General features: G+C 44.0%; 1 protein-coding gene across 2 annotated transcripts in view; it reads left to right on the top strand.

Annotated features, from left to right (window-relative positions):
• Positions 1-25,580, top strand: part of LOC124615917 (aromatic-L-amino-acid decarboxylase) — a 220,179-nt gene that overhangs the window by 124,262 nt on the left and 70,337 nt on the right. For both annotated transcript variants that reach the window (XM_047144098.1, XM_047144097.1), the window contains exon 6: positions 22,703-22,832. In XM_047144098.1, the coding sequence (XP_047000054.1) occupies positions 22,703-22,832 (130 nt within the window). The remainder of the gene's footprint in view (positions 1-22,702; positions 22,833-25,580) is intronic.

The raw sequence follows: 25,580 nt of genomic DNA, 5'->3' as shown, positions 1-25,580 counted from the left end.
CCGGTTTCGGTCATAGACCATCTTCACAGTGGAAAAATATCGTCTACAAAGGCGACATCACATGGCATTCACGCTTTTAAACATGAAGTGAAACATATTGACAAGTTGAAAAACGTAAGAAAGCCCAAGTGCTCAGCTTTATAGCACTGGCTCAAACAACCACAAGTAGACTACTGATAGTCCAGCTTAAAAGCTACGACAGTGGTTAGGTAGACGCTTTTAGGGTGGTCAAAAGCGTGTGAATGACTGAGAAGCGATAATCGAAAGAAAAGTAGAGCTGCTACTGCTCGAATGTTGGCGTGTCGCAAATCGAGGCGGCAGCCTACAAGAGTGATCACCAGTCACGCTTAATTTTCAACATCTCGCACGACATAAGGAATATGACGAAGGTCGTCGTCCGTCCATTTGGTTTCTCGACTGGTCTCATCCATTCAAAAAGCCCGCCGGACCGAAACAGCAGTGGCAACGTTGCAGTTGTCAGGCCGATCCAGATGACTTCTTTAGCCAGTTTATCACTTACGAGTGCTGGTTGCTTCACTATGACCGTAAGAAAGAAGCAAAGCAAGTAATGGAAACGTATGGACTCTACGCGCGACCACCATTGCAGCAAGGGATTTTGAGTATCTTTTGGGACCTGCCCTGGTATGATGCTGTCATATTATGCTCGTAAGGAGTGAACCATTGCATGAGCTTATTATCGAAATCTTCTGGTGAGGTTACGGCAGCCTGTCAAGCCGGAGTATTTGGGGGGGGGGGGGGGGGGGGGGAGAGAGAGAGAACTGCCCTTGAGGGAGTTTTCCCTACGCAACACCGCAGCCCATTCCACCGCACATGAGACAGTCACACATGTGACATGTGTGAGCTATGAAACCTCGTCTCCTCCCCGCCCCCCTCTCTTCCCCAGCCGTCCATCTGCATTCATACTGTGGAAGCTACCTGTACGGTGCGTGGCAGACAGTACCTTGTACCACTACTACCCATTTTCTTTCCCTTTCCACTCACAAACAAAACAAGGAAAGAAAGTCTATATGCCTCCGTAAGAGCCCTAATTTCTATTATCTTATCTTCGTGGTCCTTACACGCAGTGTATGTTGGCGGGAACAAAATCGTTCTGCAGTCAGCTTCAAATGCCGGTTCTCTAAATTTTCTCAACTGTGCTCCTCGAAAAAAAACGTAAACCTTCGTCCAAGGATCGCCCTGACACAGCCGAGTCCCTGCAGCACCTAAGCAACACTTGCGTGCTTTTGTAACCCTACAGATAGCAAATCTAGCAGTCTGCCTCTGAACTGCTTTGACGTCTTCCTTTAATCCGATCTGATATGGATCTCGAACACAGTGGGTCGTACTAGTGTCCTATATGCGGTCTTCTTTACAGATAAACCACGCTTTCCTAAAATTCTCCCAAAAAACAGAAGTCTACCATTCTCCTTTCCTATAGCAAACCTTAATGCTCATTTCATTTCCTACTGATTTGCAGCGTTACGCCTACGTATTTAATCGACGTGACTGTATCAGGCATCACACAACTAATGCTGTACTCGAATCTTATGGCTTTCTTTCTTCTACCCTTCTCCATTAACTTACATTTTTCTACATTTTGAGCTGGATGACATTCACCTCAAAAACTAGAAATTTTGTCTGTCATCCTGTATCCTTCTACGAGGGTAATCCCAAAAGTAAGGTCTATTTTTTATAAGTACATAGACCTGTTTATTTCTACAATGGTTTACATCAGTTTACAGCTTGAACATTTAGCTGTTTTTCGACATAATCATCTGTTCTGTCGATGCATTTTTGTTGACGCTGTGGCAGTTTCTGTATGCCCATGTCATAGCAGCTCGCCACCATGCTATTCAGAAAGTTATGGACCTCTTCTTTCACCTCGTCGTCAGTGCTGAATCGCTTTCCGGCCAAATGTTCTTTTAACCTAGGGAACAGGTGATAGTCACTGGGCGTCAAGTCAGGACTGTAGGGTGGGTGGGTGATTATGTTCCACTGAAACTGTTGCAGGAGAGCAACTGTTTGCCGGGCGATGTGTGGGCGAGCTTTGTCATGGAAAATGTGTACGCCCTTGCTCAACATTCCTCTTCTCCGGTTCTGAATTGCCCGTTTGAGTTTTTTCAGTCTCTCACAGTACCTGTCAGCGTTAATTGTGGTTCCAGTGGGCATACTCATTTCCGATTCCAAAAAAACGGTTGCCATGACTGTACCGGCAGACTGTGTTTGTTTGAATTTCCGCGGCTTTGGCGAAGAAAGACGCCGCCACTGGGGTGATTGTTGCTTGGTCTCAGGTGTAAAGTGGATTGCCCAGCTTTCGTCACCCGTGACAATTGAATACAGGAAGTTGTCCTGTTCGGCTGCAAGGCGGTGAAGAAATGCGCGGGAAGCATCAACTCGTTGCTGCACGTGGTCCTCAGTCAGCATGCGTTGCACCCATCTTGTACACACCTTCCGGTAGTTCAATATTTCCGGTAAAAGTCTGTGAAGTCTGTGAGCGGTGCTTCGGGAAACCTCAGGAACCAACGTGCAGAGATCATCCAGGGTGATCCGCCGATCTTCACGCATGCTTTGCTCAACTTTAAACACTGTTTTCTCAGAAATTGACGGTCTCCCGCTCCTTCGTTCGTCGTAAATTTCGGTCCGACCAGCTGCAAACTCTCTACACCAATATTTTTGACATCCATGCGCGACTCACCATACACTTCCGTCAATTAATTTCAATCATCGCAATGCCCTTTGCGTTCAAAAACGGAATAACTGCGCGTAATTCGCACTTGGCGGTAAAATCCAATGGGAGCTCCATTCTCAACGGCTGCCAAGCCAAGACTGAGAGCCAGAGCGCGGCTTGCGCATGTTTACACACAGCGCGTGAAGCACTCTTCAAAACAGTGTGACCAACTGCCACATAAACAGAGTTCTGTACTTACAAAAAAATAGGAGACCTTACTTTTGGGATTACCCTCGTCCAGTCACATAACGACCAGACCTTCCCATACACCACAGCATCATGAACAAACAGCCACAGATTGCTGCTCACCCTATTGGCCAGATCATTTATCTACCGTTTGGTTACAATTAAATTTTATCTATTTAACACGGAAACTAATTACCGTAATAGTACCAAACTTGGTAGCATTAATATTCATAGTACGGAGTACACAATTTCCATGCATCACAGCACCATCTCCAGTTTCAACTATGGCCACCAGGTGCAGAGATCAGTCATTGTGATTCATAGCCTCACACACCTGACCAGTCGCAGTACCCTTGTTGACGTGTCTATATGAGGGCATTACTGGTGAAGCTCTGTTACCAAAACAATAGTAATGCTGCAGCTGCAGTTCGAGAATATCGCCGGCTGAAAGGATTACGGAAGTGCCCTCTTTCTCTACCTGCTGTGCGTAGCCTGAAGTAATAGTTCGAATCAATTGGGGAACTGGGTGCCGCTCCGGGAAGAAGCCGACAGCTGGTTGCACCACAGGTGGTTGATGAAATCGCTGTTGCTATGGCAGACAACGCTGCGCGCATTTCCCGATCGTCAGGCAGTGCGCGTGCTGTGCCGCGACAGTTGAACATCCCATGGTCCACTGTACGGAAGGTGCTTCGAACCATTCTCAAATGGTATCTGTGCAAGATCCATATCCTGCAGCAGCTTGCACCACAGGACGCATAACGACGTGTTGACATCGCTCTCTACTTTCTTACAAGGATTGAAGTTGACAAGGGCTTGCCCTAGACCATCCTATGAACAGACGAAGCTCCTTTTCATCTGACGAGTGAGGTGAACAAACAGAATTGTCGAGTGGCGGGCTCTTCACATCCAGTCACAGTGCATGAAGTTCCTCTGTGTGATGAACATTCTTTTTTGACTCGCCCTTCAGGAGAGAGGCACATTGAACTCTATAGTTTCCATGCGAGATGGGGCACCGACGCACATGCACATGAAGTTCAGCTGCTTCTCCGAAACACATTTGGAAACTTATCGAACTATCAGCTGATCGTTTCCAGATCCTTGGCTGGGACAGTCACCTCACTCCCTGTGATTTCTGGTTGTGGGTCTACCTGAAGGACAGAGTTTACCAGGGGAACAATCACACATGTGCTGATCTGAAGCGCAGCATATCAAGATTGGTAACCAGATACCTACGGACATGCTTATCCTGTGCTTTCAGACTCTTCTGGACACCGATGGTCGCCATATTGAGACCGTTTTGTGGCAGTAATGGTACCGGTATGTAATGTAAACCTTCAAGACGTGAGAGGATGGCATAATGTCAAGTGCTTTACGGAAATCTATAATTATGGTATCCGCTGTTGCCCTTCATCCTGACATCCTTCGTTCTCCTGACATGGTATCCAGTGACTTCTTTCCTCGGATGAAGAAGTCATTGCGAGTCAGACCTTTCCAGGATGACAATGTGTTTTTCAATGTGAGGAAGTTTCCCGGACGGCCAAAATGCAGAGTTCTACAACAAAAGTATCCGTAGAGTCGTACATCGCTGCAAAAAATGTCGCATTGAAGGGCGAATATGTAGAGAAGGACCAACATGATTATGAAGTTTTGTGGCCGGAGCTTGATTTTTTTGGAGGTGGTGATTAAACCTTAATAACTACCCCTGATACATGTGCAGTGTTTTGACATAAATAAATTTGCCACGTGTGTCTAAAAGGTGTCTCGTCTTAACCATTATGCCTCTTCGCCTCGTGAGGCTGTGAGACAAAAATGTCTTCTCGCCTGGAAACAAAAGTAGTATCAATATATAAGACAGGAGAGAAAACTACAGGTGAAGACGGCAGAGGAATAAGCCTTGTTCGGTTGCAACATATAAGCTGTATGCAAGAATTTTAAACAAGAGGCTTAAAACAGTATCAGAATGTTTGTAGTGCAGGTATAGATCGGATATTGAAATAATCAACAACACCTTATTGAAAAGCGCAGAATGTTTGACAGAGACATACATTGCTTTTATACGGGTTGTTCTGAAACTGTTCTTTCGAACTGAGATAAAGAACATAAAAAATATTTCAATAACGATCATTTGGTCCTTGAAGTCAACTTCTAATGTTAAGGAACATATTGTTAGTGCTGCTGGTGTAAGCTGTTGCGCCGGTGTCGCAGACTGGGTGTGTGTACTGACATCCAAATTTCCGTAATTCGCATGTTTGGGAATATGTGGGAGGTACTAGACTACGTACTCAATAGCGTTCGGTGTTAACCTGTGGGCTGGCATTGTCGGTGATAGATTGATTGGACCATACATTCTTACATTCCACCTCAACGGACAGAGATATAGCATCTTCGTGCAACATGTGTTGGCAGGACTGCTGTGGGATGTATCTCTGAATGTTACACAAAGGATGTACTTTTAGCATGATGGGGCGCCGGCCCACTTCAGCTCTGCTAGGAAGAATTATCTGACAGCGACCTTCGGGAATCACTGGCTCTGCCTAGGTGGTCCTACAGCCTCGTCATCCATGCTCGTCATCCATGTTGCCTGATCTCACGTATCTGGAATTCTTCCTCTGGGGGCATATGAAGCAGCTGTTGTAGGAATCCGTTGTGGAAACTGAAGAAAACATCGTTGCTAGAACAGTTGTGGTTGCTGGTACCATTGCAGACATACCAGGTATGTTCCAACAGATATTACAGTCAATGCTCCGAAAATGTACCGTATACTGCGTGCGTACAGGCCCATCGTCGCGCACTTGAGCAGATGCTGTGGATGCAACAGCTGTAATTACCTTGCTGAGATACCTTCAGTGTAAATCGTCCCCATCATCAGAAATTTCCATCGGGGACCATATGTCCCATAACTAAAAGTATTCGTTTTGCTGTCCTGTACCTGTTGTATTAATTTGAACGAATATTTTCGGAACACTCTTCAATATTGAGAAAGGTTTTGATAACGTTGTTCGAGAAAATTTATGTGCAATAATGGAGCACAGAGGCCACCCTGTAAAGCTTATATCACTCATCGAAACTGCAGAAAGAAACATCAGTAATCTTAGATATAGAAGGCATACGTACAGAGCCGATTTAAGTAAGTAAAGGAGGGAGACAAGGCTACAGTTTATTCCCTACGCTGTTCAACATTTACATTGACGACGCAGTTCGCAAATGGAATTATACATAAATAATGGGCTACAACTAAACGAAATCACTCTTATATGCTGATGATCTTACACTGATTTTTTTTTTTAGGGATCACGATTTACAAAAATTATTTTGTGATCTAAATAAAGTATGCACAGAATATAGTACGAAATTACCGTCTGTTAAATCAGCCAGTGGCATTTTGTGGAAAATATTCAGTGAGAATCAAGATAGTAATTGATGGAAAAGCGATAGTACAGGTAAAATATTCTATGTATCTTCGATGTAAGATATTGTATGAATACAGATAAGATACGCAGAGTAAGTTGAGTAGATCTCGAAGTGTCGGTGGAACAACCAACAGAACTTTAAAGTATAAAACACGGAAAGAAGCACGAATGAAATTTCATAAAACAGTCGCATTGTCAACTTTATTATATGGATATGAATCGTGGATATTGAATAAGACAAGAAAAACGAAGTGTAGAAATGAGAATTCTTAGACCAGTGAAGGGATGTTAAAGAACAAATAAAATACAAATTTAAGGTATTTCAGAGGCGTCCAAATTTTGTAATGTGAAAGAAAAACTGGGCGGAAACGAAATGGAATGAACGTCTGCAAAGAGTGTATCCAGAGACTTACCACGCCCGATGAGGAACTTAGACCTAAATGGAAAAAAGATTATGGCAGACTGAGAAAAAGACGAACTTTAACAGTCACAATTGTCCTATTACGGAAAGTGAAGAAGATAGTGGTGGTAGTGATCATTATCATCATGATCTACCTAATGTCAAACTACAGTTCGTCCACGAAAACCAACAACACACTAAAAATATATTTTTGACCTATGACAATATATGATGAAATTTATCATCAGCAGAGACAGAAGCACATGTGAAGGGCGTAGATCTAACAAGAACAGTACGGTAAGAAAATAAATTGAGAAAGAACTGGAAGGCAAGAGATATAGAAGTGGGCCCACAAAATGGTGGATCGCTGACGTGGAACAGGATCTAGAAGGATGAGGAATGGAATGGCATTAACTCAAGAGAGTGCACCAGGTCAGAAAGAGATGGAAAACGTTCTTATATAGCACATTTGGGCAAATGGTGATGATGGAGGGGGAAGGGGAGGTAACGACGAAAAGGTGTAAATTCTCTAAATCTAGAGTCGTTTAATTACACTTCCATGAAGTGTGAAGTGAGCCACGATGAAGTTGTATCATCAACCAACGATTTAATACTTCTTCATGGATGATATGTCAGCTGCCATTTTCCGGTTTTTTAATCAGCATCAGCCGACAGTAATGTGCGAAATGACTTCCTTGGCTCAGCTGGTCAGTCCTGCCCAAGCCCTGATGGACTACCTCCAAATCCCTCGGACCTGGCCCGTGGCAAATTATCCTTGTCGTTGACAGAGGGGACCGCCGGCTTCGACACTGCCCTGCAGAGCGCTATGCTCTTGAGACACCTGCGGGAGGCCGGACGTAGCCGATAAGGATCTGGGGACGGGCGTGCAGAACCGTTCTCCTGTCACCGGCAGGGAAAGCGGGCTGCCCACCAAGGCCGCGGGCGCGGAATGCCTGTCCTGCGACACAACCAGCCGTGGGTCTCTACCGGCTGCAGTCGCTCTCATTAGTACGAGACGGTTTTTCACAGACTGCTACCAGTCACAAAATATTGTAGACCTGCTTAAATTATTTATTGAAACATCGTCTTTAGAGGCATAAACCTTGTCCTTACGCTACAACGGCGATACAAAAAAAAAAAAAAAAAAAAAAAAAAGTTTCACGACAGTACACATGGATATTAAAGTTGTTCTTCACAGTTTTTGACATCTATTGGGGTCACCCTGCTGAAAAAGAGGATAAACCAATATGAATAGTCATTTCCTTTCTTGGTCTAATGTCCACATAAAGTATTTAGTCACCTGCTTTGTTCATACCAAATGGATTGAATGTCTCTTATTTTTATGTCTTTCGTTATATATATTTCTTCTTTGGTGATTTATTATAGAGAGGATTACATATCGGGCGAAAAGAATATAAATCGTTTTATTATTATTGTTTTAATATTTATTCTTTCTATAGGGTTTTTAATTATTAGTCCTAATTTGATTATAATTTTGTTAGGATGAGATGGTTTGGGTTTGGTTTCTTATTGTTTAGTTATTTATCATCAAAATGTAAAATCTTATAGCTGTCTCCCTGTGCTATGTTCAGTTGTCTCCATTACTGTGGCTACTTGGATCTCCTTAGCCACTGTCAATAAACTTGAAAAGGACATTTGAAACACGTCATCACAATCACTTCTGTCCACCCCCGGTAGCTGATAACATCATAAGCGCTAATGAGCGTCTCTTTGCCATCGGTTTAAGTGACACTAACCTCTGCAGCAAATGCAACCTCGTTGATAGTGTGCCTCATCGTTACACATGTGGAGATCGGATTATCAACTGGAGGTGGACCAGGGAGAAAATTGCTCAAATAACAAGAACTTCAGCAGACAATGTACCGACTAACATTTTCTTCAGACCAGAGGAAAGTTACTACCCTCAGGCAAAAAAATAACGCAGTGATTTGGTTAATGGGCAAATACACAAGTTATGTTTTTAACAACATTGGGAGCGATGAACATATTGAATACAAGATGTATATGGAAAATGAATTCGAGAAAATACTTAAATATCAGAATCACAATAATAAGTATGGTAACATGCTCCGAATTGTCTTCAACCGAATGGGTATAGGTTAGGAACTGGATTCCTTGTAGAGAGGGAGCGTGACCCAACCCTAACCTCACCTGCAAGTCACACATGAAAAATAAATCAGTAGTACAGCAGATACAAGAATATGGTGGCAAACGTCTGGTGTCTGATATAAAGGAAGATCTTGAACTCCCTATAGATGCGTTTAGAAGACTGGAACTGACAAAAATAACAAGGCAGTGAAATATTTTGCGATGTCGCTGTTCGGGACTGCTCTTCTGTCCATGTAATTTACTCTGGAAGGAACACACATCAAGGATTTATTGAATGATTATTTTGGGTCTGGGAAATGATGATAATGAACCGGCTGCAGAAGAAGAAAATGTGCATGCTGATCTGCCACCAGTTTAAGGTGACAGTGAAGGTGCTAAATTGTGCTACTGCTAATTTTTTGAATGCTGTAATTTATGAGTGCAATTATCTGTCACCTTATTTATGTCATTTCATTGTAGCCATTTTTGTTACTGATTTCGGCGAATAAAAAAGTGGTAAAAAAAAGTGGTCAGAATGACAGAATGTCAATCCTAAGGGCCCGGGTTCGATTCCCGGCTGGGTCGGAGATTTTCTCCGCTCAGGGACTGGGTGTTGTGTTGTCCTAATCATCATTATTTCATCCCCATCGACGCGCAAGTCGCCGAAGTGGCGTCAAATCGAAAGACTTTTACTCGACGAACGGTCTACTCAACGGGAGCCGCAGTCACACGACATTTACATTTTACAATCAACTCTGACATGCAGCAGAAACAAAATGGCGGTAAAAACGAAGCTTGTTTCGATTTAACTATCGATGTATCTGTTCCAGAGGTTATGTCGCTTGCAATGTCTTCTGCACGTCTTGCTGTCGCACCGCTGATGTTCATCGATGAAATATATTGGAGAGACTGCGAGAATTTGATATTAATCACAACAGTACTGGTATGAAAATTATTTCAATGAATTACGAAGATACTGCTATCAAATCGTTAAAATAAATTTTTATACCGTTATGTATAGGTACAACTGGGAAACCACAGGAAGTTCAGTTAAGAAAGACCGCAGCAGAAATACCACCACAATATGGTTCGCGAAGATAGCCGAAACAACTGAAATAAATATCACACCACTCATTTAGACACTCGCATAATGCAGACATCTGTTCACAAATGCAGTGCTAAGCGAAGTAAAACGGTTTTATATTGTTTAAAACATGACTGTATCAAAGTTGTTAGTGTTGCTGTAATAGTTCTTAAATCAATACACATGTACAACCCTAATTTTGGGACAAATGCTTTCCACATGTTATATTTCTCTGAATATCAATTTCTTGGAAGTTGAACTGAAGCGTTTCTTCTTTCTTTCTTTGGTTCATTACAGCTGCTTATGGACCACGTGAAATAGCTTCTCATGATTTTGTTTTCTTCCCTGATTTTCAGTCCTCACACTACTTCATTCTTCCACTGTGTTCATTTCTGTTTTTAGTTTGTCCATAAAGAGGTGGAGCTTTCTGACCCTTTATGAAAACCCCCCAATTTTCGTAGTTTTGTCTCGACAAGCTGGCCCGTCGAGAAATTTTGCGTTCTTAACGTTAATTTCTGCTAAGTCCTTTTTCGCTTCCCTGAACCAACTGGTTGAGTTTTGGGATTTGTGTGATACTGATCATATATTTTCTTAGTCTTTCTGAGCTCATTCTAAGCAAGTGGCCGTAAAACATTTTTTTGTGATCAAACAATTACTACGATATTCAAATATTATTATTATTACTGCTACTACTACTATCTCTACTACTACTACTACTACTACTACTACTACATCTGCTACTATTACGTAACTATCGAGCATGCCTTCTTTCGCTGCTTTATTTGGTCGTTAATGACAACGCTGGACTTGTTACTAAAATTTTGTTTCCTCGTTTCACGCGGAACCCACAATCAGAAAATCATATAAAAGAACTTAATATACAGTATTTTTATCACGTGGTTTGTTGTCCTTACCGACTAATTGAAGCGATGAAAGAAAGACGTGCTCAGTATTCACCTCCCTTTACGTACTGAATAACGAGTTCGTCATCCTCATATACTATCTCTCTCTCTCTCTCTCTCTTCCTCTCTCTTCATCTTCCGCTTGCGCTTATCGCTGGACTGTTCACAGTAACTCACTGTTTGGTTCAAAATGGTTCAAATGGCTCTGTGGACTATGCGACTTACTGCTGAGGTCATCAGTCGCCTAGAACTTAGAACTAATTAAACCTAACTAACCTAAGGACATCACACACATCCGTGCCCGAGGCAGGATTCGAACCTGCGACCGTAGCTCACTGTTTGGTCCTACATTCCTGTTCATAAAAAATCCTATTCCCGTTACACAGTTTCCTGCCGTTGTTGGTATTACTTTATATTTGTCTGACCAGACATAGTTTCATTTCACTTAACTGATGGCTGCTACATCTAGATTCAGCCTTTCCATTTCCCTGTTTAAACTCACTATATTCGCTACGACACACACACACTTCTGACGCCCTATGCACCGACTCGTAGAATGTTACCATTCGTTAGTGTTACTATTTTTTCTGATTGTCGCCTGCTCCTTAGCAGCTAGCTCCTAGGAATCGGAGTGGATGAGTAATCTGGAATCTTCTGCCAATGAAGAGCTCATCAGGATAATTTTCACATTTCACATGAACACACACTGTTTATCTTTAATGCACTGTCTTTTGCATCCTCATACCGCTGATAATTGCTGGTTGTTGAGCCTTTCGGAGCAGTTTCCCACCCGAAAGAGAACAGGATGTCCTGAACTTTAATTCGATCCTCCGCCCTCTTTTTTGACAAGGCCAATGACAGAATGACGGTGAGTTCATAGACTAAAAGCTTTAATCTAAGTAGTGGCGGGAATGGATGCCAGAACCCAGGACTTTTGAATTGGTACGCTCAGTTATTTAATTTTGAGAAGATCTCCATTTGTACGTCTTGCTGTACAGTGTCATTTATCAGCTTGAATCTTCTTTCATCCCTGCAAACAATTTAATTTAATCTATTTTAAGCTGCATAATTTAGATAGGATCTCGTAAACCAAAATGAAATACGCAAGGTGACGCACTAGATGACCCCAAATTTTTGTACAGGGCGATTTATCCAGATATTCATGATCAGTCCACTTTAGACTGCTAAAACGAAAGCAAACTATAACCGAAAATGGTGAGGACAGCATTTACCTAACGCAGTTGTGTGGGGTTAAAAAAAGAATAGGACATACTATAATCGAGTCCATCACATTTGCTTTGGCCGGCCGGGGTGGCCGAGCGGATGTAGACGCTGCAGTCTGGGACCGCGCGACTGCTACGGTTGCAGGTTCGAATCCTGTCTCGGGCATGGATGTGTGTGATGTCCTTAGGTTAATTAGGTTTCAATAGTTCTAAGTTCTAGGGGACTGATAACCTTAGATATCAAGTCCCATAGTGCTCAGAGCCATTTGAACCATTTTCCTTGAAGCTGTAAATATAATATTTATCAGCTCACAATAAATTATTGAGAGACCCATTTACACATTGTAGTACCATAGAGAACGCACAGCAGTCGCTACGTAGAACTGTTTTTAGCGACACTCATAACTGTTTCACGAAAAATCAGAATTTCACAGTTCGCTAACAAACTGCTGCTAGCCATTTAAGAGCGAATGCTTGTATGCAGCAACTCCCTTCAGACACCATTAATACAGTCAGTTCTAATGGAGGTGGTTTGCGGTTACGTTCCTCCGACCTGTCATGATGACTGATGTGTATCATTGTTGCATGGTTGACTCTGACGATTACTTGTACAGTGTAGCGATGTGTTTGTGTTGTGGATGAAAGATAGAGAGAGGGTGAAACCTTGTGCTGGCACAAGGTTTCACCCTCTCGAATAGCACCAAGGGGCCCGCCAAGCTTGACGAACGGATCACCGTCGAAAGTATCCGATATCTTCACTTCATGAAACACTGCGGAGAAGTTTGGAATTTAATCCAGGGTATTGGTGCGAAGGCCAGTGGTCAGTAACTACGCCACCATCTCTTATGTTCTTGGTGGTCAAATACTGGGAGTGAAAATTTTCCACGGCTAGGAATCGACTAGATGTCGGAGTTGTGCGCCACCAAACAAGGTACCTCTGCTACTTTGGCGGGTATTTCACTGAGGTGACAAAAGTCATGGGATAGCGACATGCACATGCGCATATAGCAGTAGCATCACGTAAACAAGGTATAAAAGGGCAGTGCATTGGCGGAGCTATCACTTACGTCGCCTCAGCGGCCCCCGCCGCCCGCATGGCCCCGATTCAGCTGAGCTCTGATCGCTACTGCAGTCGTTTGGCCAGCTGCTCGAGCAACTCCCGGAGCTTGTCACCGCCGTTACGATGGTCCTCTAGATCGGCGACTTCACCGCAGCTCACAATGGATAATAACCACATCCATGGACTCACCGTTTGGTGTTTAACGGAAACAGTTTGGCTCCCCAGTAGAGTGAATTCAGGGAGTTCTTGCGCTACGAGGCAATTGATATTTGCCTCGTGTGCGATACCTTCTTGAAGCCAGGCGTTCATGTCAGGGTGGCCAACTATCGGTGGTACCGCACCGTTAAGTTGACCCACGTTGGAGGGACTGCTGTTAATGTAAAGGCGTCTCTGTAACACCACGAAGTACAGCTTCCGCCTCTTACCGCGGTGGAAGCCACTGGAGTGGCTGCTAACGCTACGGCGGCTGTTACTACCTTCGTTTCGGCCTACAGGCCGCCGAGGGGACTGGTACTGGAAGCTGACTTCGACGCCCTGTTGGCGTTGCGCGGGAAGCTCTTCATTGCGGGCGATTTAAATGAAGAGAGCACGCAATGGAACTCCCGCACCACCAACGCCAGCGGTCGCCGCTTCCTTCGTGCCACACAACGGCACGGCGCGATAGTCCTAGTGGCAGATGACCACGCAGTCTTCCCTTATTGCTGCCAGTCCTATGTGCTCGACATCGCCGCTCTCATGGGTGTTGGGCACTTCACGTGGCCTCTGTCCGATGCGCCCTGTCGTCTGACCATCCCTCGGTGGTCTTCGACATGGACGTCATCGGCGCCTCCATGCCGACTGACTGCCACAACTTCCGCGGCATTGATGAGGCACACTTCCGCGCTGAGTTGCTCGACCGTCTAGAGGGCGTACTCAATCCTGCCGTGGAAGGGGCCACGAGGCGTTTTGCCTTCCTCACACGGCACACAATCGGCGCAACAGAGGTGACGGCGAAGGGCGCAATAGATGTCGCGCTAACTCCCCCTCCCCCCCCCCCCCTTACATTCTAGAGGCGATCACAAACAAGAAGTGGCAGCTCACACGACTACCAGAGACGAAGCGCCGTCTCAATTGGGCGCGGAGAGAGAGATTCGGGCCACCATCGATGACCACCGGAAGTGACCACCCTAAAGACGACGGATGGAAATGCCTGGTGGATTGCCAAACGCTTTCCCCGTCGTCACCAAACAGTTCCGCCCCTCCAAGTGGGCGCTGCCGTCATTGAACCTGATGCTAAAGCCAGCATCCTCGCAGACACGTTTGCCGACAACTTTCAACCTGCTGTGGGCGTGGTAGATGTCGACCACGTCTGCCTCGTTGAAGAACGCCTGTCGGTCTTCTTCGCCGCCAGAAACGAAGACAATGTGGTCGAGCAAATAAAGGCTGACAAGTCTACCTGCAGATCCGCCGCCTCAGCGCAAAGAAGGCAGGTGTAACGCATGCCTATTGAAGATGCTGCCGCTGGAGATATCAGTCTCTGGCGGACATAAACTGCATTCTCCGCTCTGGGACCTTTCCCTCAGTGTGGAAACACGCGGAAGTGGTTGCCATCCACAATAGCGGAAAGGACCCCCACCAGGCAGCGAACTACGGGCCGATCAGCTTGCCCGTGTCCCTCTCAAAAGTATCAGAGAGTCTGTACGTGAAGCGGCTGCTACTCCCCGTCACGGACCAACGGCTCATCCCTGACGAGCAGTTCGGGTTCCGGAGCGGCCATTCGACCATCCAGTAGCTGTTGCGCCTAGTGGAGCAGGCAATGCGAGCGCTAGAGACGCGGGAGTACCTAGGGGGCGATGCTTCTCGACGTCTGAGGTCTTTGACTGCGTGTGGCACGACGGCCTAGTGTACAGACTCTTTGCACACGGGGTACCTACGTCACAGGTGGTCCTGCTGCGCTCGTGTCTCTCGGGACGCACATTCCACGTCAGAGCAGATGGAGAAATATCTACCGATGGGCAGATTCGTGCGGGGGTGCCGCAGAGGTCGGTTCTCGGCCCCCTGCTGTACTCCCTCTACACAGCTGACGCTCCGCGGGTGGCGCGCGTGGAGTTAGCAAGCTGACGATACAGTGTTGTTCACCCGCAGTACGAATGCGGCCGAGATGCGCCGCCGCCTCCAGCTCGGATGTGATGTTCTGGGTGCCTGAAGTTAAATGCTGCAAAGAGCCAGCGCGTCGTCTCCACTAGGAAGAGGCTGTCTCCGAACCTGCCGCCGGCCACGATAATGGCAGGCACCATCCCATGGCTGCGCACAGGCAAGTACCTCGGGGTGACGCTAGACAGGCATCTGACCTGGCTGCCTCAAGTCTGTGACGCCAGGGAGCGAGCAGTGGGGCGTCTTCGAGCGCTCTACCAGCTGCTCAGTACTTCATCCACCCTTCCCCCACGCCATGTCCTCGTTCGGTCGTTGCTTGAAGACGCGGCCGTGGTGTGAGATAATGCAGCTGCGACACACATTGCGACGCTCCAGCGCGTTTAAAGCAGGGCGCTGTGACCAGTGCTGCACAAGCCGCCTCGGCGTGGGCCGTGTTTACATGGAATGAAAGCGGCTCTTTGGTCCAACTGAACCGATCATTGACTGGAAATGGTTATGTTCAGCTACTTGAAGACCATTTGCAGCCATTCATGGACTTAAAGTTCCCTAAAATCTCACCAGGCCGCAACTGTTTGTGATTGGTTTGAAGAACGTTCTGGACAATTCGAGGGAATGATGTGGTCCCCCATATCGTCCGACATGAATGCCATCGAATATTTATGGACGGCTAAACAGGCAGCATGGCTCAATATTTATGCAGGGGACTTCCAACGACTTGCTGAGTCCATGATATATCGAGTTGCTACGCTACGCCGGGCAAAAGGAGCTTCGACACGTTGTTAGAAGATATCCCAGGACTTGTTTCACCATTGCGTAGTGCAGAGGGCAATTGAAAATTGAAAGTGGAGTCGGGCAAGATAATTTCGTTTCACTTAAACTATTTTCATTGGACCAAGATGATTTCATATCGTTAAACTGGGAAAAAGAAGGAATACGTCTTATTGTTATTGGAACAAACCTAGAACCACTTTTGCTTTGCTGATGACATAACAGGCAAACTTTATTGAGAAAGTTTGAAAACAGGTCCGAAAATAAAGGTTAATAAGACCGTAATAAAAACAGAAGCCTGAAGAAAAATAGATCAAATGTTTTGTAAAACAATTTATCTGAAAGCAAGAAATATGTTAGAAAAACATTTGAGAGCCTTTGAATGACGCTCGAAGTCGTGTATAGCAAATGAGGTACCGAATGAGAACGTAGAACTGTGTGTTTAACTGATAATCTTAAAATTTTAAAGAATGGGCCTACTAGAGGATACTAGCCTGTTCAATTATCTAGACCGTGCAGTATGGTGTCGCCTGGACACATTTTTATCGTGTGCGCCTGAAACTTTAGTGTGTCCAACAACTTGTTAGTCTCAAAAATATTTCAACAGATAATGCTAAAATTATCAAGAAAGAGAATGCGTGTGTCACAAATGGCTTTGTGTCCCTTAAAAGTGATCTCGCCGTCATTGTTGTTGCTCACACACTTTTAATAATACGAGAAGTGCACGGTTTCGTGCATCATTCGAAGTCGCGTCAAATGTTCCTCTAATCTCTCTTATTTCTCACTTTGACAGATGAGTCCACAAAATATTAGTTTTTTTCAGTATTTTTGCATTTAAATATCTGATCAAAGCAATTTTTATGTGGAAAATGGATTTTGACACTTCATTTGCTTAGGCAGCAGCTTTTGTTCGTGAAATATTTCAATCTTTCCTCAAACCACTAAGTTTTTCTTAATTACTCTGATTTGTTTCGAGAAATTAAGGACAAAATATCATTGTGTAATCTATAGAGCATCATGTTTTCGCCAAACATCTGGTCAATGATAAACAATTTACACATCGAAAAGAAAACAGTACAAATTAGCAATGAATTCTTAAAACAATTTGACGAGTTTCTCGATTTAGGGCAGTTGCCTCGAAGGACGGCAAAATAAATTAAAGAAAAATGATCAAGGGTGCTTCATAAGGTAGTTGATGTCACATGATTGGTGACGGAGCCTCCTTGTTTCCTGTCTCCGCCCTCTTTCACGGTTGATTATTAGGATAGTGTCTCAGTGTTAGTCTATTTTCGCATGATTGAATGTATGAATTACACGAGCATCCAAGGACCGCGCAGTTGATGATATTTTACAACCGCATGACGAATGACATGACAAATTTAGAGTGTTAAGAGCAGTAGTTTCTGTATCGTTAGACAGTATCTACACAAGTGAACGTGAAAAACCGGCTGGCAACTATATTCTTTCTGCTGTGCGTCGACAGTAGCTTTACGGAGAAATTCCAACTGTGTCATGTTGCTCTAGCTTTACCTGGTAAAAAAACACATCAATAACTAGGTCGGACCGAACCTAGTGAGTCACTCCCACTGACTTGGCGAACAGCTCCAGATTCACTAAAAGCGCTATAGTACGGACAGGAGACGTCAGGAGCACATCCTGATTCATGACTGGTCGTCCGGGAGACTGGCCGCAGATAGTTCCAGTAAGGTGCATTCGCAAAGTGTCTTGCGGACATTGAACTCACGTTTTGTACGTAGGCATTCGCGATCCACCACACGCCAGTAACGCACATTTTAGCTGCCCATTCTAACTGGTTCGTAACAGAACGTCAGTTGCAGGTAATCCGTGCGCGCGTCAGCAAAGTGCCTTTTCAGTGCCAGAAAAGTATATTCTGACACTCTAGTATTTGTGTGTGAGTGATACAGTGAATTGTAACTCGGCATTTTGTGTTTGTATCGTGCTCAGTGAGAACTGACGCAATAATGGCGTTACAGGTTTTACACCAGATTGAATTACGGTCATCACCACGCGAAGTACATGAGGAGGAAAGATACACTGCAAACACTGTTTTCGGTTTCGTCAAGAACCTTGAAGATGCCACCACCAATGAAATCCTGGAGAATGAAGAACTGGTAGCCGGCCGCGGTGGTCTAGCGGTTCTAGGCGCGCAGTCCGGAACCGCGCGACTGCTACGGTCGCAGGTTCGAATCCTGCCTCGGGCATGGATGTGTGTGTGATGTCCTTAGGTTAGTTAGGTTTAAGTAGTTCTAAGTTCTAGGGGACTGATGACCACAGTAGTTAAGTCCTATAGTGCTCAGAGCCATTTGAACCATTTTTTTGAAGAACTGGTACAAATGCCTTCCGAGGAATTACTAATGTCGAACCAATTTACGAGCCTTTTACTGATGATATAGCTACTGACAATGTTCCTTTCGATTCTGCCAAGAAGGTAATTGAGCAAAAAAGCAAGGTTTGTCATTGAAAATAATTATCCACTCACTTCAGAAGGGTCAAGGACAGGAAGTGTCTATTATGAACAACAAGAAACAAAAGTGAGAAACTCAATGTCATATCGGAGTACGTTTGGTCTAGTTTTCAAGAGGCAAGGGCTAATCCCATTGTTGTGCACGACGTTGATATAAGGCGATAGGGAATGCACAAAAACTAGAGAGCTTGCACTGACAGATTTCAAACCTTGATCTACCAGGGTGTCGAATTTTAAGGCTACTCATAAGAATGTGAGTAAACAAAGTTACGCAGTTTCTAATGTACAAACATGCTCAAACGCAAGAAGAGATAGAGAAGACTGCGACTGCATTTGGTATTGAATTCACAGACACTATGGTTTCTAACTATCCAGTAGCTGAAAGTCTAAATACTGACCAATCTGAATTTAATTATTACACACACACACACACACACACACACACACACACACACACACACGCATGGGTGAACGGGACACGATTGTCGTGGTGCAATCAGCGTATTCGTATAAAATTTCCATGGAAGGTAAACTTCCTCCTCCACTACTTATTTTCTTCCGTCTACCCTTCGTTCCCTTTTGTAAAAGAAAATGAACCGATCTCCGAACGTATACATAACGACTTAAAAATCCAGCAAAGTTGAGAAACGTATTCTTGAACAATGCGGAGTATCTCTCTCTCTCTCTCTCTCTCTCTCTCTCTCTCTCTCTCTTCCAATGTTGGAACAAAATGTTGTCTGGTTCTGGATTCATTTTCACTCCATCAACAGGATCTCTTCGTAATTCCACACACAAGCATACAGGCAACAACCGTTCCATCTGGCGAAACTTCCCTTATTCAGTCTTTGGATGTATACTTTTTTTGCCAATAGAAAAAGTTCGCTAAACGTTTTTATGAGGGAGTTTTACTCGACAACATTGATATCGAACTCCACAGCTGTAGCGCTATCATGAACCTTCATGCACTAATCCATGCTCAATTCAGTGCCTTCATATTGAACAACATCGTCAAGCAATGTTGAAAGGAAGCTACATTTCCAGTTGAATGTGATGCTTTTGATGCTCCTAACAACATTATCTGGAATACAGAAGATTAAAGTTGCTCAACACCCTACTTCACAACTGCATCATTTATCCAATGTGCATACAGTCGTTTACATTTGTGGTTAAGATTTCAAAATGGTTCAAATGGCTCTGAGCACTATGCGACTTAACTTCTGAGGTCATCAGTCGCCTAGAACTTAAACCTAACTAACCTAAGGACATCACACACATCCATGCCCGAGGCAGGATTCGAACCTGCGTCCGGAGTGGTCGCTCGGCTCCAGACTGTAGCGCCTAGAACCGCACGGCCACTCCGGCCGGCGGTTAAGATTTCAATAGGCTTACAAACATGTTTAATAATTGATGCGTACAGCTAAACGAAATAACAATAACAATAATAATAATAGTAGTAGTAGTAGTAGTAGTAGTAGTAGTTACAGTTACTACTACTACTACTACTACTACTGTTTCCTGTCCTATTCACTATTCCACCATAGTCTATAAGGCTCACAAACATGTATAATTACCGCTATGGGCATCTGAAATTGATGCAGTGAATACTGATAACGCCCGAGTTTCCGCCGTAATTAATTTCCATACTGGTGAGACACATTGCGAATGTATCTTCAAAAGACCCCAGAGGTGCTAGGTGGCGTCTCAGATGGACTGAGGTAAAGTAATGTGGAGCAGGCTAAACAAGTACCCTCATGTCTGTGGAGAATTCCTCAAACGATTCTGGTATATGTATAAAACAATTTTAATATACAGATTGTCTTTCAGCCCCAGTTGGACTATTTAAAACACAGTATGAATAGTTTCGGTATCAGTGGATCATCTTCAGATCTACGTTGTTGCGTAAGCAGCCCCTTCGTGCCTGTATCGAAACTACTCACGAGAATACTTCTGACCCAAGTTGTGACCTACTGGGTAGTGCATTCGATCGTCTGCATGTACTCTGGGCCAACAAATGGGTGCATATGATTTGACAGTAATTTCCTGTATCTGATATTCTTCACGGGTTTGCAGCCGAATCATCACGGTTTCCATCGTTGTGACTGGAATTCAGTTCCGGCGAGGCAGTGCACGAGCTTTAACTCACCTGAAGATCGCGCCCAGCTGGTTCGCCGAAATATTGTGTCTGGACCACGATATGATCCGGCTGCAAACCCGTGAAGAATATCAGCAGTTATTACGCCGGGAAAGTCTACGAAATCACAGTTTCCTGTATCTTTCGCTTGAAAGAGCCGACAGTAGTATCAGAGGTTACATTGCATTCCCTGTAACACCTCCGCACAATGTCCCCCCACCCCCCTTCCATTCTAACACATCTCCCATCTGTAGAACGATGCCCGTGTTGTTAATGTAGCCTCATTGCCTCACGTGGTTGTCGGAATACTCATCAGCCATCGGCTGGTACCAATTTTTATTGTGAGGCTACCTTTCTCCAATATTCAAGCAACCAACTGTACTTTATCAGTAAACTCTTCCGGGCTAAGTTGCCGTGGTCGATCTGTAGAACTTCTTCTCCTTGACGTTTCGTTCTCAACTACGGAGAACATCTTCCGAGGTGAGTCGACGACTGGCTGCTAGGACAATCGATTGCCTGCAATCGAGAGAACAGACGATAGCCAGAGATAGCTGCACATCGACGCCACGTGACGTGTGGTGGCGCCCCCTACGATCTCTATATAAGCGGCGGCCCCAGCTCCTAGCAGCCAGTCGTCGACTCACCTCGGAAGATGTTCTCCGTAGTTGAGAACGAAACGTCAGGGAGTAGTAGTTCTACAGATCGACCACGGCAACTTAGCCCGGAAGAGTTTACTGATAAAGACGCCGGCCGTGAAAGCCTACATGGAATGAACCAACTGTACTGTTCCTGTGTCTATAGTAATATGTTTACTCTGTTACGTACGATTAACAAACGTCATGGGTCTGGGCGGTTTAGTTGGTAGGACACACATTGTTTTATCCAACACTGATTTCACGAATGATTTTTTTGTACTGTGACCCATCTGTTCGTTGTTACAGTCAGCAATAGTCGATGGCGAGCTGTGATATCAACTCTTCGTTGCCGATGGTAATTGACTCCAGTGAGGAGGTTGCTCCTCCCCGAATAAAAATGCTCACAGTACACCATTGACACTGTGGCACCTGAGAGTCCTAGTAGCTGCACAACCTCGTCGATGGAATTTCCTTTGGTTGGACACTCGTGATAAATGTAAATGTAGTGTGACTAAGGCCTCCCGTCGTGTAGGCTGTTAGCCGTGTGCAAGTCTTTCTATTTGACGCCACCTCGGCGACTTGCGCGTCGATGAGGATGAAATGATGATGATTAGGACAACACAACACCCAGTCCCTGAGCGGAGAAAATCTCCGACCCAGCCGGGAATCGAACCCGGGCCCTTAGGATTGATATTCTGTGGCGCTGACCAGTCAGCTACCGGGGGCGGACGGACACTAGTGGTCAATTGCGCTGATCCTGTGCGTCTTGTCCACCCTGCCCTACACTGTCATGCTGACAGCCAATATAAGATTTGGCGACATCCCAGTCACGTGACGAAGTATTCCATTCATTGTGCCAATGGTAGCGTTCTCTCTAATTCAGTTGCTCATGAGTAAATATTAAATCTTCCTATGAGGCTTACAGTACCTGTTTATTAAAAACGTGGCTCCAAGACTTCTTATATAAGTTGGCGATAATTTCACCCCGAACGGAATTTTTTGCTGATTATACGGCTTTGCTTCAGATCTCAGCTTTACATAGTAATGCGGGCAATTATAATTACGGAGTTATGATGAAATGAAACGTGCGTTAGGTGTTTGACGTCGATAATGTTGGTTGTGAAGACAAATGAGAACGCACACGTCAGAGACTGCTGTACCTGGTTTTCTAAATCATCTTCCTGCAGTCCAGTAAGGGTTAGTGAAATAGTAGTCTAGTTTCCCTTCTATTTTTTAAAAGAAAATATGTCTGAAAGCTATGGTGAAGAACTACAGAAGACTTAAGAATATTCCAACCAGCGCTATTTTGCTCACTGTGGAAACAGTGGCGAAACTTTCGTAGCAACACTTCTGTTGTCTTTTGCTAATCGCGATTGCTTTTCCTTCTCTGCTCTTTTTCGGTCTATGTCTACTGTCTCAGAATGAATTTTGGCGTTTTATCTGAACAGGGAACTGCCAGTGAAGCAACTTTTGTGGCTCTCTTGGGAGCTAAGGCTCGAAAACTGCGGGAAGTGAAGGAGCAGCACCCCGACTGGAGTGACTACGAGATTATCTCAAAGTTCGTCGCCTACGCGTCCAGTAAGTATGCTATCTTTTTTATTCTTCTCTGCCTCCTGCTCGTCTTTATTTTTCCTGTACTTCAGTATATGGTATTAGTCTTTCTATGCTTAGTCACGAATCGATCATACTATTCTTGCAGAATGAAACTGCAAACTATTTTATATTACCAAAATGTTTCACAAGCTGTGACATTGTCGCGAATAAAACAGTGACCCGTATATACAATAAGTTTTCTTTAATTTACGTCTATGGTCACAAACTTTAGCACTCACTACTGACAACATGACTCGTGCGTATGATGTTGTTTATATATGTTTGATGATGCTGGTGCTGATTTTGCATTTAACATTTGACGATGCCACTGTGGCTGCAGTACATTAGGACTTTATTTTGTATAAAACAGATCTGATGATGGTCGTTATAGACCGAAACCGGTAGTGTATTAACAAAAGTTTGTGACTTATTACCAAAACGTATTTTTAGGATTTTGGGTTTCCTTGGTGTAGAGTTCTCTGAAACTAGCCAGACAGCACAGTAGTAGGTACGCTAAAAGTGTGATCATGGTATAACATTTACTTTAAACTGAATGCATTGTGTATATGGATTTATGTAAGACAGGTGAGAAAGGTGCCTGGGACCCACATCGTTCAGTTTCTGCTTACGTAGTGACTAAAAATAGTCATTCTTCACGCTGACACAAAAAACTGAAATTCGAAGACTGGGCTGTAGAAACAGAAGTCAGTTTTTGAGTTGCACTCTGCCACACTGTTATTAAACTATCGAGTGAGCTCTATGTCGTATACGGCGGATTCTGTTGTCTAGCTTCATGTCAGGACCTATTACTTCACAAATATTCGTAGAAAAAATAGATAGGACCTCTTGGCTACAAATTTCGTCTGTTAAATTTGGCAAACAGTGAAACCCCAACTAGAAAAAGAGTATAGCTACTGCACTGGTGTCCGAAATTCAAGCAAGAAACCTCTATTCACGGTGTAATCATACAAACTGTCAACAGATTTACGTACAGTCGTGTTCTGTATGGAAGGTGGCATTCCGGTTGAAACGTCCCCTTTCAACAATTCTACATGACTGTGCTTAACCTGACACACAATACTTTGTTAGCGCAACGCAATCTGACTTTCAGAATTCTCTACAAATGAATGGCCCTGACTAACATTAAACTATACCTTTCTCAAATCACTTACCTCACAAAAATCTTCGCTGCTCAAGCTACTGCAATACAGCAAGCGCCACTACTGCCAGCTAAATAAAAGATTCAAACTACTAAAGGCACTAACTACTGATAGGGATAGTTAGCAAATGAAAGATATTAATAGAGAACAAACAATGTATTTACCTTAATATCATCACAAGTCATAATATATATATCAGTTCATGACAAATTGCAAACCTCCGCCATCTCTCTCCCCACATCCACCACTGCTGGCGGCTCACCTCCAACTGCGCAACGCTACGCGCTGTTCACAGCCAGCTGCCGCTGCCCAACACTACAATGGCAGACAACAATGCAAACTAGCCACAGACTGCACACAGCACAGCCAGTGATTTTCATATTGAGCGCTACGTAACGTTGCCAATAAGAAATCCTAAACAGCCTACTTACATAAGAACCTAAACAGCCTACTTACATAGAGAAAACATAAACAGCCTACTTACATAGAGAAAACATAAACAGCCTACTTACATAGAGAAAACATAAACAGCCTACTTACATAGCCCCCATGCTCCCCACAAAAAATTTTTACAAATGGTGTTGGGCACTGGCCAATACAGATTTGACAAAAATTTTTCACAATTACAGTAACAAAGATATAAAATGCACACACTTATTAATATTATGTTGGTCAAAAGATCAAAATTTCTCACAGTCCATAAAGACAGTCCACATTGTTCATCACAGTAAAAATGCAGAGTTTTTCTCAAAGTCCAAGCAGTAAAAGAAAATGCACATAGAAGTAGTGGATTTCCATGCAGTCTTGAAGAAGTAGTGTTGACCTTCCAACGGAAAGACAGTGCTGACTCTCGACATGCAGACAAGTATTGGGTCACAACAGAGCAAACCCACTGCAGAGTCAGTCGAAGTTTTGATGAATATTGGTAGGTAGGTCATCACAGAGCAGACCCACCGTAGTCCTGGTAGAGATTACGATATTGGTGGGCCACCAGAGGTGCAGACCCACTGCAGTCCTTGTAGAGAAGGCCAGCAGCCATCTGTTGCGATTGTGCAGGTGCACATTCACCATCGAAGAGTCTTGCGGAGAATATAGCAAGTCCATAAACCACCACTTGTGCACTCACAAAGTTTTTGAAATTTTCCTTAGAACCAGCAATGCTGTTATCCAGTCCCTTGCTGAGTTATTAACACACGTGCAAACACTAACAGTCCCTACTTCTCACATATTGTCCACATACTATGACCAACGGAAACGTGTGCAGTGAAATGTAACTTACAAGTTAATAATATCATGAACTGGTGACAATTACAATTTTATAACAGAAGAATACAATAACAAAGGTACAAAGTACATCATTAAAGAACATAACAATACAGATAACATTTGTAGTAACACAGGCTTTACAAAAGAATAGAAATAGACATATACATCAGTGGAATTATGACATGAGTACATACATAAAAGAACACAATAATTTTTGAAACATCAACTTCACACATGAGCATTAAACAGAATAAATAATGTGTAAGCATATTTATAAGGTAAATAACATATTATTAATGCCAATTGT

This window comes from Schistocerca americana, chromosome 5, assembly GCF_021461395.2.
Source record: "Schistocerca americana isolate TAMUIC-IGC-003095 chromosome 5, iqSchAmer2.1, whole genome shotgun sequence".
In the NCBI taxonomy this organism is placed as follows: Eukaryota; Metazoa; Arthropoda; class Insecta; order Orthoptera; family Acrididae; genus Schistocerca; species Schistocerca americana.
This window is presented reverse-complemented; position numbering and strand designations above follow the sequence as displayed.